Genomic DNA, 13,926 nt, shown 5'->3' with positions numbered 1-13,926 from the left:
ACTGTGAATGACTCTGTTTACTTGCAAGCCTGTCTGTGTACATGAGGGCCAGCCCAGGAGGAATGGAGACTAGAGGTCTCAGAGACATGTGACCATGGAACATGACACTGGAATCCATCTTAATCCTTGTACTTTTCCATGGAGGAGGCAGGGTTGGGGACAGGCACAGACAAAAGGTTCCTGCCTTGTGCCAAAGCTATAAAAGGGGGTGAAGCGGACAAAGGAGGCTGCCAGTCATGAGAAAACTCCTGTTTATCACCTGAGAGGTGTGCTGGAACTAAGAAAGACTGTACCGGGGAAAGGATTGGGTCCAGGCTAGGAGAGAGTCCAGTTTGTAAAGTAAGCTTATTGGAACATCTTTGAGGGTGATATATTACCTGTAATCATTTTCTGAATGTATTAGTCTTAGACTTGCAAATTTGTTTTATTTTGCTTTTGTGACTTACTTTGTTCTGTCTGTTATTACTTGAAACCACTTAAATCCTACTTTTTATACTTAATAAAATCACTTTTGTTCATTAATAAACCCAGTTTAAGTGATTAATACTTGCGGGAGCAAACAGCTGTGCATATCTCTCTATCAGTATTATAGGGGGGGCGGACAATTTATGAATTTACCCTGTGTAAGCATTATACAGAGTAAAACTGATTTCTTTTGGGTTTGGATCCCATTGGGAGCTGGGTGTCTGGGTGCTGGAAAAAGGAAACCTGCTAATCAGTTTTCAGATAAAACCTGGCTCAGAGGTTATGATACCAGTTAGCTCTGTGTTCTTGAGGAACTACGGTGCAGTGTCCAGCCTGTATGACTCATGAAAGATACCCACCCCACACACACACAAGCCTCTGCTTAAACCAAAACCCATCAGAGAAAAGACTTGCAGAGAGCAATGAAAGGCAGATGGAAGACACACCTAGATCCCTCCTGACAAGGGTGACAAGATTAAGACATCTCCATTAGCATACAGAATGAAGCACAGAGACAACTCCCCTAACCCCATCTGCATGAAAGATGGGACAGGGATACATCTCAATTTGCATATAGAATGGAGAACAGAGAACCACACTGAACTCTGGGACCAGAAAAAGCAGGGAAGCACTGCATCATGGGACTCTCTGCTCCAGACGTTAAAGAATCTACACCTGCCCACACCCAGCTCAGCAGTTATCAGACCAATTCTAGTAATAAATCCTTGATTGATATCCAAAATGCTGAAGCAGACTAATTGCATTGGGAGCTCCCTGGAAGAAAACACCACCCATAGCCAAGAGAGATAAGCTCCTATTGTCTAGCCTAAAGAAAACCCTTGAGTCATCAGTTTACCCATAAACAAATCCATTGTTCTCCCTTGAACCATTGTATTTTCTCTACAAAAATCCCTACTCACCCTACAGTCAGTGTTCTGATGCTTAGATCCAAACTCTGCATCAGTTCCACTGGGACTCCATCTGCTGCTGACTGATCATGCTGGGGGCTCTGCCTGTCTCCTGCCCTCAGGACCCTGAGCTACCGCCATCACCTGGGAACCCCGACCAGTTCAAGCTTCAGGGAGCAGTGAGATCTCTTTCTCTTTCTCTCTTTCTGTTTTCCTTTCTACCTTAGGTATTAACCTGTAATAATGTAGGTTATGTTGGTTTAGGCTCCTTGTGTAGTTATCACTAGTATTCAATATATAACTTTCATGGTTAAGCTGATTGCTTCTCTCTCCCTTGCTGAACTGTACTCTTGTGTGTTTTTAGCTTCCCTCTACAGCAACGCTTCTTTACCTAAGCTAAAGATCCCTGCAGCGCCCAATGTACTGTGGGGTTTGCTCAGCCAGTAGGTTACTGCCAGTCCAGTTGTGATGTGAGAGTGGGGACAGGGATGTGTTGAATCTTGGACACATAAGGGTGACAGCTTGAAAGTGCTGCTTGACCTAGTCCATTGAGCCAAGGGGCATATAAGGGGGCTGGGGGGGCTGCTTGAAAGTGCTGCTTCCTCCAGCCCAGAGAGTCCAGGGACATATATGGGGTCAGCTTGACAGTGCTGATGAACACGGTCCACTCAGACTTGCTGTTACTGTCTATGTGTGTATGTTCATCTGGTTCTGGGGCTGGAGGAACCCTGCCCTGGGGAACCTAGGTCCTGCAGGATCGCTCCATGGGGAGGGAGAAGTAGAGCTCCGTATGAAAACACACGTGACACAAGCAGCACATTGATAGAATTACAGACACCTCCCCGAAGAGTAACCCAAATAAATGATCATACCCCCAGATAATGGGCAAATCTGGTGACAGTAATTTCAGCACATCAGGTGACAGTGCCAAGGGGAATCTCTGTAACTCAACCCATCACAGTAGTCTTGACGGAAGAGATGGGGCAGAAGAGAGGGTGGGGCCTCAGGGGAAGTGAAGGAGCAGAGTGTAGGGTCTCAAGGGGGAAGAAAAAGGGATGGGGCAGGATCACAGAGGGGAAATGGCTTCTGTATGTATCTGGGCTGTGATAGGAGCTAGCTGTTCCTTTGTGAAGGGGCTGGCTTTTCCTGGGTCCCCTGTGTTAGTTATATCTCTGAAACAACTCAGTCACAAGCAACTGGCTAAGAGTACAGAGAAATGGTGGGTGACTGTGCTCCTTGAATAGCCCCTGTCCACAGCTGGTGCAACCCCCATGGATCACACAGCACCCAAAGCACTAAGGAAGGGCCTGGACTGTGACTGCAGAACAGCTCTGCAGGATTTTTTCCTGGCCTCTGGATGTTTAACCAGAGATAGGTCAGTGACAGACCAGGTGTAATGGGAAACAACATCCACATCCCTTCTCTTTATTGACTGTATCAACAGAAATTCTGAGGTCGGAGCAGCCACTCATAAGATTCTCTATGGGCCAACATCCCATTGGTCCCCTTGCTCTCCATGAACACGGTCACTTTGTAAATGCTGCTGCCTTCTTTGTTCTCCTTCCCCCAGTGCCCTGCCCTGCCTCACCAGCCAGTGGAGACAGCCACTTTCCCATTGCTCCAAGCCTTAGATCCCCTCTGAATCTCTCTCTATAGAGTGGTAATCAGTATAATACATTGTCTCTGTTGGAAGGGTCCAGGATGGAAAGGGTGGCAGTAGCTGGAGATGAGTGATGAACTGATTCTTCACTTGACAAACACCCGGATTATCCTAACACGAAGGTGTTTGCTTTTCACGCTGTACACAACTGGGTTCATCAGAGGTGGAACAAGCATGGAGACATAGCCCAGGAGAATTGGAGGCAAGTGAGAAGAGCTTTCCCCAAATCTGTGTATCATAGATAAGCCGATCTCTGGTGTGTAGAAGATCAGGACGGCACAGAGGTGAGAGACGCAGGTATTCAGGGCCCTGAGGCACTCTGCATGGGATGCAACACTTAGCACTGTTTTGAAGATCATCACATAAGATAGGAGGATAAGCAGTGAGTCCAAACTCACTGTTAAGAGTGTAATAAACAAGCCATAGATGCTGTTGACTGTTATATCTGAACAAGCCATCTTCATGACCTCCTGGTGCAGGCAGTAGGAATGGGAGAGGACATTGGCTCTACAGTACTGGAACCGTTTCAGGAGAAAGGGAAGTGGAAACATTGCAGCTATACCTCTTAGCACACACACCAGTCCCATTTTGGCTGCTCTTGGCAGGGTTAAGATGGAGGTATATCTCAGTGGGTTGCAGATTGCGATGAAACGGTCAAAGGCCATCAACAAGAGTATGGAGGATTCAATGCATTGAAGCGAGTGGATGAAGAACAGCTGGGTGAAACAAGCGTTGAGGCTGATCTCCCTAGAGTTAAACAAGTACATGCCCAGTATCGTCGGCATGGTGGCTATCGATAAACCAAGGTCTGTGATGGCCAACATGGAAAGGAAAATGTACATGGGCTCATGAAGGCTTGAATCTATTTTTATAATGAACAGAATGACTGAATTTCCTACTATCGAAATAACATACATTAAGCAGAAGGGCACAGAGATCCAAAGATAAACTTTTTCCTGCCCAGGTATCCCTGTGAGAAGTAAAACTGCATATGTGAATTGGGTGTCATTGACAGGTGACATAAAGTACTGGGAAGGTCCAAGGAATTTTGACCTTTCCTTCCTGTAAGGAAAAAGAAAAGGAGATTAAATTATATTTAATGAGACATCATTCTGCTCTCAGGGCAGGTCTAAAGCCTCCCAGGAACTCAAAGAAGATCAGCAAAAACATAGTCTTGGTTTTATCCCACTGATAGGAAGGTGGGCGCTGCCAGACTCGATCAGACCTGCAGTCCAGCTAACCCAATATCCAGTGGCCAGTTCCAGATGCTGCAGAGGAAGGAGCTCTGAAATAGGCAGCTATAACCTGCTCCCAGGGAATGTTTCCTCCTGACATTACTAGTAAGACATATTTTGTGGTATAAATCAGGAAGGTTTAGAGCTCTTCCAAGACTTAAAAAAAATCCTCAGCACTGTTATTGGATTTCCTGGTTACCCATAAAAACATCCAGTCCCTCTCTGAATCCTGCTAAGCTTTTGGCCCCTTTATATCTTGTGAATGGGAGTTCTGCAGCCTGCTTGGGTACTATGTGATTGTACAGTTGTGGTCTTCCCACAGACACCCTTTCTGGCCCTCCACTTCTCAGTGTGGCCCATTGTATCACAATTTCTTAAAACACATGGGAAGTGCATGGAGAAAATGTCTATTACAGCTAGTTATAGACGTGTGTCATTGCCTCAATACATATGTTGATTTAGTTTCTCCACTACTGAGAGTTCAAATTATACCACTCCCTCTTTGCAGCAGATGAAATAAATTCTAAGGGCCACGTTCTTAATTCAATAACAGTGACTTCAACTACATCACTGTCACTTCAGATTTACATGTGTACATTTGATCAGAACCAGGCTGTATTTACTTTCCCTTACCAAAAACTCCCGAAGATGCACTTTGACCCCCTCAGAGTCCCTCCAAGAGAAACTGAAGTGCCCGGCCAATATTGACTGAATCCTGGGAGTTCTATAATCCTACAGGCTTCCGTCCATCCTCACAGGACCTATATCCTCTTCCCTTGCAAGGGTGTCTAGGTATCTGACAAACTAGAAGCGAACACTGACAGTTACTTAAGAGAGGCTGGGGAAGGGATGATGTCACAAATGGGTGAATAGTGAAAAAACCCTTCTTTTGCTCTAATATCCACTTGAGTGTGCAAATTACTCAGCCATGCTTGTGTAAGAGGTGATTGACATCAGTTATATACAACCACTATTACACTCCCCTTTCCTGGACCTCAGCTCTACACTTTGCTGAAACACACACCAGTGGTTCTGTTCTCCCACAATGTTTCAGAAAGTCTTGCACAGGTATTGCAGAGGGATTGTGTTCATGCCCCTCAATGGAAGTGTCACAAACAGCTTCTGGTCAGTTACTAGGAGACAGAATCATACAACTGTTTACTGAACAAAGAGTTAATAGCACAAACCCGTTGCAAACAGTATGCGGGGTACTTCTGAAATACTTTCTAAAACAAAAGCCATTAAGCAGTAAAGTTACCACTGCTCCTTCCTGAGAGATTCCAACAACTGTGCCACGGCTTTCAATATACCTGCATGTCAGGAAAGTATGTTTGGAATATTTTTATCATAAAGTAAAGTTTTGACATAACATTTACACATCATCTAAACTTTAGCACACACATGTCAACCCATTCTTTCCCCTCTGATCTTCTTTCTGAGATCTTTTCACTGGGGCTTAAAATGTTGCGTCTGTCATCTAGAGTTCTTCAGAATCTGAAAAGATCTCATTCTGAGCCCTTATTCAAGTCTCCTCTGTTCCTGGCTTAATAGCTGATTTGTTCTCCTCAGGTTCTATTCTGTCAGTCTGTAGCTTGTAGCTGGAGCGGGAACAGACATTGGGGTCAGTATATGAAATATTAATTCCCTGAGCTCTCACTCTTTTGTACATAGTAACCCCAGAACCTCTTATTTCAACCAGGATGAGGGTTTAAAAGACTTGGATATGAAAGGCAAAAGCATGAGTATTTATGGAAATGGAACTTAATTTGACACATGAGAGTAGTCTGTTGCTCTCCCTCTCTCTCTTTTGCTGCTTATGTCCTATATTAATAGAATGCATACCTCTGGGAAGGGCATCGTGTCAGACATGGTCCTGATCTGCAATAATGAATGTGTCTGGTAAACCAATTTCTGGGGATGTTTGGTGTAGAGCTATATTGGCTTAACTACTGGGATGTTTACGTCATGGCTATATTGGCTCATCTTAGTTTAATCTCAGGCTGCTGGAAAACAAGCAGTACGGGAAGAAACAGCTCAAGAAAAGTCATTGCTCAGTGAGCACTTCCAAGAGATTGAGAGACTTCACCGGAGCTACAAGATGGGAAGAGCCTGTTTCTGGGCTCCAGCCACGTTACATAGCTTGTTTTGCCAGTGCTGGGAGTCTGTGCAGAGCTGGGGCAGCTGTTACTGAGAAGCTCTTCAGACTGACAGGCACAGACACCGCTGGGGAAGTCTGAAGTCCCTCGGTCTGCCTGGGTCCCCATCAGAGTGCGAGGGCTTGGGGACAGAGATTTGTATGGACTGTTATTTGAAAACCCTCTTATTCTCCCATGTTGCACTTTATTCCTACTGTTTGATTAACCAGTATTTTTTTTCAAGAAGGCTGGCTGGTCACTCTTCTCCCCACTACTCACAGCCTTCCTGAGGAGAGAGCCACATGTGCCAAACCCACTCAGACCTGCTGGGTAAGCACAGTTGACCAATACTGTGCTATAGCCAGAGCCCAGTCTGAGGGTGGGAGGATCGTGGGATTCCACCCCAGGAGAGGGCAGGGTACAAGGCTTCACATCTGGATCTCGGAGACCATAGAGGGGGCAGATGTGTAGGTAGTTCTGTAACTCTGAGTGGAATCTACAGGGTAGAAACTTGGAACCCTCATCCAGTCAGAAACATTAATAGCCCTATAGGATTTGTTACCAACAGCAACACAGCTCTGAATTGAGGAGCAATTGAGGAGCAAATAAACCAGGGGTGATTTGGCAACGCGTCACTGATATTCCGTGGGGTCTCATCTTGCTCAGCTCCTGGCAGAATCGGGCCCAGAGCGCATGGCACCTCTAGAAATGGGAGCCCTTGAGAAATCCTGACTTGGGGCATTGCGGTTTTAACTCCAAGCTTGCTTTGGATCTCAGATTTCTGTGTAGCTTAAATAACCAACAGTGGAATATGGGCAGATGTAGGGGAGGGGTTCGCAAGCTACCTAGCGCTGTCGGCCCTCCAGTCCATCACTGAGTCACCCCGACAGCCCAGCTGAGTCCTCTGCCACTGCACAGAACATCTGCAAATGGAGCAGCTCACATCCTTTACCCTTCACTTTGTATTTTAAAGGTAGGGAAACCTGCCAACATACCCAGTTACAGCTAGACGTGGAGCCACTGAAACCAGAGATCTTCACCATAAAGGACAAGGAGTCATCAGAGAGGTAGCACAGGCAGCAGGCAGTGTCTGTTCAGATACAGAGAGAACTGTGTTTATGAAGCATGTCTGCACATTCCCTTGGGGGCCACTTGGCCATTAGGGAATGTCTGCTGCTTGGTTTAGTGTACTCAAGCTTTAACCCCATCATGACCAATGGCAAACTGCAGGAGGCCAAATCACAGGGGATCAGAGCTAACTCTACCAAAGTGCAGGGGTAGTTCAGTGGTTTGAGCACTGGCCTGTTAAACCCAGAGTTGTGAGTTTAATCCTTGAGGGAGCCATTTAGGGATACTAGGTAAAATCAGTACTTGGTCCTGCTAGAGAGGGTGGGACTCCATGACCTTTTGGGGTCCCTTCCAATTCTGTGAGATAGATAGATAGGTAGGTATATCTCCATTGCAGCACCAGCCTTGCTGCAGGCTCTATTCCTGGGATATGGGCTTGTCATCGCCGTTCATATGATTCTGTTTAGTCACATGAGTACCTCAGAGGCAACCAAGTGCTAACGATGATGCTGTCACATCTGTGATCTTGCTGAAATTAAATAAAATAGAATAATAATTATAAATAGGACCAGATTTCTCCCCAGCAGCTCCTTTTTCTTCATTACAAACCCAGGGATCAAGTCAGGGAGTCCACAAGACTCCTTACATGCAAATTTCCCTCAGATCATTCCAGGAGGGGAGGTCCCTTCCCTTCTCCCTGAGGACTGAAATGAGGATCCAGGATTCAGGGATCCTCAAAGTTATGAATAGATTGCAGTGATCAACTGGTTGTGTAGGCCCCTCCACCCACAATCTCTGGGCCTCTACAACTGCTGTAGGACCCTCTCCAGCTCCCTGCTAGCACAGGCTCCTCAGAGATGTGCCACCAGGGCCTGTCACAGTAGCCACTGCCTGCAGGGTCTGGTGAAGGGCCCTTGTTCAGGGTGGACAGGGCTGCACAGACATGAGAGGGCTGGTTAGAGTAACTGATGGACACAGTACCCCAGCCATAGACTGGTCGGGAGGTTTTGAGCTTTTCAGAGTTCAGCCATAGACTCCGTCCGTGCAACCTTACGAGGACGAAGCAGATGAAAAGTTGCCAAAACTCTCTTAGGGATCCAGATAGCTTCAGCTGGGCAGTATCATGACAGCTGAGCTTTCAGAGAAAAATGATCCATTTTCTATGAAAAGTCCCCCCAGAAAATTTTCATTTGGGTGAATATTTTCTCATGGGAGGGGAAAAAACTTCTGTTTCCCAGCCCAGCTCTAGCTGAAACCATGAACCTCTGTCCTTCGTGCCACAGGACCACACCCCTAGGTGGCAGCACTCACCTCGCCTCAGCCTGCCTCATTGAGCTGCTTCTGGACATCTGCGAGGATGGCTATGCCAGCTGTATAACAGAGAAAGCCCCTAGAAATGGCTTGTCTGTAGCAACACACTCAGCAGTGGAACAATTTGAGAATATAAGAATGGCCTTGTTGGGTCAGATCAATGGTCTATTTAGCCGAGTGTCTTGTCTTCTCACAGTGACCAGTGCAGCTACATTACAGCAAATGAACAAAACAGAGCAATTATCGAGTGATCCATCCTGTGTCATCTGCTCCCAGCCTCTTGCAGTAAGAGGTTTATTGACACCCGGAGAATGGGGCTGCATTCTTGACCATATTGGCTAATAGCCACTGATGGACCTAACCTCCATGAACTTATCCAATTCTTTTTTGGACTTGTTTTACTTTTGGCCTTAGCAACATTCCCTGGCAATGAGTTTCTCACGTTGACTGTGCATTGTGTGAAAAAGTACTTTCTTTTGTTTGTTTTAAACCGGCTGCCTAGTAACTTCGGTTGGTGACTCTTGGTTCTTGTGAATGGGTAAGTAACACTTCCTGATTCACTTACTCCACTCCACTCAGGGTTCTATAGACCTCTGTCATATCCCCCCTTTTCAAGCTGAACAGTCCCAGTCGTTTTAATCTCTCTTCATCTGCAAGTGGTTTCATACCCCTGAACATTTTGGTGCCCTTCTCTGTATTTTTCCTATTCAAATATATTATTTTTGAGATGGGGCAACCAGAACTTTATGCAGTATTCAAGGTGTGGGTATTCCATTGATTTCTATAGAGGCAATATGATATTTTCTCTCTCGTTAATGTAGATATATATACAGTGATACGTATGAGGGATTGCACGATCATTTCCTAGAACAGTTGAACACCACATATACACCTTATGGCAAATGATAGACGAATACCGTGGATAAATGGTATGCATACATAGATATATATGTAAATAATGTGAACAGGTGTATATTTGTGTATCTACATGTTTGTACCTCAAGTATTCCTGGTAGGATACTGTAGTGAACACTCGCTGTCCCGTGAGGAGTGGGGCCGCTCAGTCTGCTTGCCTCCAGGCTTGCCACATCATCCCGCAGTCATGGCGGCAGGTCCCAAGGTATAGCCTGTCTCTTTACTGGGGCTTGTCTGGCCACGGCAAGTGTCCCAGGAACTGCCTAGACCAGGGGTGGCCATCATGTGGCTCCACAGCCACATGCGGCTCTTCAGAAGTTAATATGCGCTCCTTGTATAGGCACCGACTCCGGGGCTGAGGCTACAGGCACCAACTTTCCAATGTGTTGGGGGTGCTCACTGCTCAACTCCTGGCTCTGCCACAGGTCCTGCCCCCACTCCACCCCTTCCTGCTCCCTCCCCTGAGCCTACCATGCCCTCGCTCCTACCCTACCCCCCAGAGCCTCCTGCCCGCCATGAAACAGCTGATCGGGAGGTGTGGGGAGGGAGGAGGAGACGCTGACTGGTGGGGCTGCTGGTGGGCTGGAGGCGCTGGGAGGAGGGGCAGGCAGCTGAAGGCGGGGCTGCTGATGTATTACTGTGGCTCTTTGGCAATGCAAATTGGTAAATTCTGGCTCCTTCTCAGGCTCAGGTTGGCCACCCCTGCTCTGGGGTCTTTGTCTCTGCCCAAAGGCCGGTCAAGGCCCTGTGTGTTTTCTAGTTCCCAGACCCACAATAGGGATGGGTGACAGACAGTCTCATACAGGCTCTGGCCTGGGCTTGACGAGGCTCAGGCTGCCAGCAACAAACAGTCTTAGGGCTCTCTGTAGCCTAGGCAGGGCTCAGGCAGCCAGCAAAGCAACAGTCTAGGAGTGGGCTGGTAAGGGAGGTTCCTTCTCCAGAGCAGGAACTTCCTGGGGTAGTGTAAGAAGTCGGCCACCCCGGGACGGGATGGCAGGGGGATGTGGGCCCATCCTACTCCACCCAGGGCCCTGGTTCCAGCCCAGGGCCCTGGCAATGGCAGGATTGGTTTTCCTGTGTCGGCGGGGATTCAGCCGCAACACGCCGACAGCCACACCTGGCTTGGCAGTCGGCTGCTCTGTGGCTACCCCTGGGCTACTTTCTGCCTCCCCAGGGCTTGGTACCCCTGACCTCCAGGCCATCTCTCGCTCCTCAGGGTATACAGCGGCAGGTAGTCCCAGCTAGCCAGTCCCATCCTTCTTCTCTGGGACTAGGGGCTGGGGAGGGGGCAGCTGGCAGCTCCGTATGCTGAGATTACTAGAAACTCAGGGAATGAAACTCCTGTGACATCACTAAACAAGAACCCAAGGACAATTCTTTTTCCAGACGAAAATGCTGAATCATGATGTCTCCTGAATCTATTGAGGGACAGAGCCATTGGCCAGGGACCAAAGCAGGGTCATAGTGACTCCACATGAGATCCCAGTTTGATGCAAAATAGGTGAATGTGGCCCATAGGGGCCTAGACCTTGAAAGGACCTCCTAGGTCAATGTGTCCAGACTCCTGCTATGGCAGGCAGCACCGGCACATTGTCCGGTGCAGAAAACTGTCTACCTCCATCTTAAAATGAGATGATTTGTTTGCCCCACCCCAACTGCTCCTGTTGGGAGGCTGCTCCAGAATTCTCCCTTCTTGGATGGTCGGAAACCCTCTTCTCCTTCCCATCCTCAGTTAACACCTGGCCAGTTTGTCCCCCTTTGTTCTTGTGCCAACACTGTCTTTTAGCTTCAGTAGCTCATCTACAGCCCTGGTGTTCACCACCCCCCTTACCCCAATGTATTTATAGAGCAATCTGATCCCCACAGAGCCTTGTGTTGTGCTACGCTAAACTAGCCAAGCTCTTCAAGCCTCCTTGTAAGCCAGGCCCTCCATTGCCCTGACCATTCTTGGAGCCTTTATCTGCACCAGTTACAGACTGAATTCTCCTTTCTGGAATATGAGTGACCCCTATTTTCCAGTTTTCCAGAAGAGTTCTCAGCAATGCCTGATATAAGGATATTAACGATTCCCTATCTCGCTGAAATATTCTAGTATCTCATTTGTCTTGTTCACAGGGGCATCAAATCTGTGGCTCATAGTTATTCTAGGGTTGACTAATACAGCCAGGACTTTCTCTGCCTCTGTTTTTTCCAACTTATCCTTGGCTTTATAAACTGGGATGTAGTGAGTAGAAGTAAAGAAGACTGAAAGCTGACTTGATGGCAGTGTACAAGCACTTTTTCAGGGATGAAATGCCGGGTAGTAATGGGCTCTTTAAACTCACAGAGAAAGGTATAACAAGAACCAATGGCTGAAAACTGAAGCCAGACAAATTAAATTTGGAAATGAGGCACATATTTTTAACAATCTGGGTGCTGAAACAGTGGGACGAACTCCCCAAAGAGGAAATGGATTTCCCTGATGTCTCTAAACCAAGACTGGATGGCTTCCAGAAAGATACACTTTAGATGAACACAAGTTATGCATTAGTCAGACATGACTCATTGGGCTCAATACAGTGGTAACTGGGTGACATTCTGCAGGAGTTCAGATTAGATGACCTCATAGTTCAATCCAGCCTTAAATTCTATGAATCTATGAATCATTGTTTGGAGCAGACCGCCATCTTGGATGCTACTTCAACAAGTTGCTATTCTCATAGACTCATAGACTTTAAGGTCAGAAGGGACCATTATGATCATCTAGTCTGACCTCCTGCACAATGCAGGCCACAGAATCTCACCCACCCACTCCTGTAACAAACCCCAAACCTATGTCTGAGTTACAATATGCAGTATGTTTAAAACAAACAAAAGGAAGTATTTCTTCACACAATGCACAGTCAACCTGAGGAACTCCTTGCCAGAGGACTTTGTGAGGGCCAAGACTTTAACAGTACAAAAAAAAACCTAGATAAATTCATGGAAAACAGCTCCATCAATGGCTATTAGCCAGGATGAGCAAGGATGGTGTTCCTAGACTTTTTTATTTCTTTTGCCAGAAGCTGGGAATGGGCGACAGGGTCTGGATCACTTTTTGATTGCCTGTTCTGTTCATTCATCTGGGGCACATGGCACTGGCCACTGTGAGAAGATAGGACACTGGGCTAGATGGAACATTGATCTGATCTGGTATGACCATTCTTAAGTTCCTATGATCCTAATTTTACCACTATTAAGGCTGGGAACAACACCCCTTCTATGCTAAATGCTTATCACCAAGCAGGACTGACAGGATACCTCAATTTCTTCCCTTCGAGCGCTTCTGACCAGAGCTATACAGTTAACCCCAGCCTCCTTAAACCAAAGAGATTTGTTAGTAAACAGCACAAAGCCTTAGAGAAAATGGTTTTAAAATAGCAGGCAGCTATCGCACGTCCTCATTCTTCGATTTCATGTATCATTACAAGCTAATTTAGACAGCCTTTGCTCTGGAGATAGAGGAACAAAACTGGCTCAATTTACATTCTTTTTGGAAGCAAAGGAACTCTTGGGACACAGTCTACTTTCCCTATGTCTCTGAAAATCTTCCCCTCTTTTTGCCACTTCCTTGTGGAAGCAGCCTTTGCTGAAACCTGTGTGAGCCTGGGCGGAGTCACTGTAGTGCTCAGCCATGTCCATGTTTCAGGGCCAAGGTCAAGGTGTGAAGGTGACTTTTGCCCTAAGAATGCTTTCTCCCAGCCAGACCGTCTAAGATGAAGCCCCCGTGGCTGTTGCTTGGCAGTTAGACCCTTTCAGTCTGAATGGCTGGCAAACACCTCTTTGGTGACTGTGCTGAAACTCCCAATGACCCTGTGACATTCCAACACTCTCCTCAGAAACCAGCTATCTATCCCTCACTGTCAGGCCATGGTAGCAGCTTCCCCAGGAGCCCAGGCTACTGCGGGGAGCCCCAGACTCCCCACCTTCCCTGGGTTGTACATTCTGGGAGGTAAAATGTAGAGGGTCTGGGAATCCTCAAAGTAGCTGACTCCCTGGGCAGCTGTTACAATCACCTGGCTTCTAGCTTCTAACTTCTAGCTTGAAGAGGAGACGGAGCCTTGAGTAAAGAGGAGGTAAAGTCTTGTGGGAAGAGATGGGGCGCAGGAAGGTGCAGAGGGGGAAGAGGATCCAGGATGGAATAAATGGTCGTGACCAACGCTCATGTTTTTTTTGTCACCAGTGCTGGAGACAGGTGATGAACTGACCCT

At 47.0% G+C, this 13,926-nt stretch overlaps 1 protein-coding gene across 1 annotated transcript; it reads right to left on the bottom strand.

Annotated features, from left to right (window-relative positions):
- Positions 1-3,119: 3,119 nt before the first annotated feature.
- LOC115641951 (olfactory receptor 51G2-like) lies at positions 3,120-4,088 on the bottom strand. Its single transcript, XM_030545295.1, has one exon. The coding sequence runs from the start codon at positions 4,053-4,055 to the stop codon at positions 3,120-3,122; it is 936 nt and encodes a 311-aa protein (XP_030401155.1). The 5' UTR covers positions 4,056-4,088.
- Positions 4,089-13,926: the final 9,838 nt, after the last annotated feature.

The sequence above is a fragment of the Gopherus evgoodei genome, unplaced genomic scaffold, assembly GCF_007399415.2.
Source record: "Gopherus evgoodei ecotype Sinaloan lineage unplaced genomic scaffold, rGopEvg1_v1.p scaffold_36_arrow_ctg1, whole genome shotgun sequence".
NCBI lineage: Eukaryota > Metazoa > Chordata > Testudines > Testudinidae > Gopherus > Gopherus evgoodei.
The sequence above is the reverse complement of the archived record's forward strand: the minus strand, read 5'-3'. Positions and strand labels throughout refer to the sequence as shown.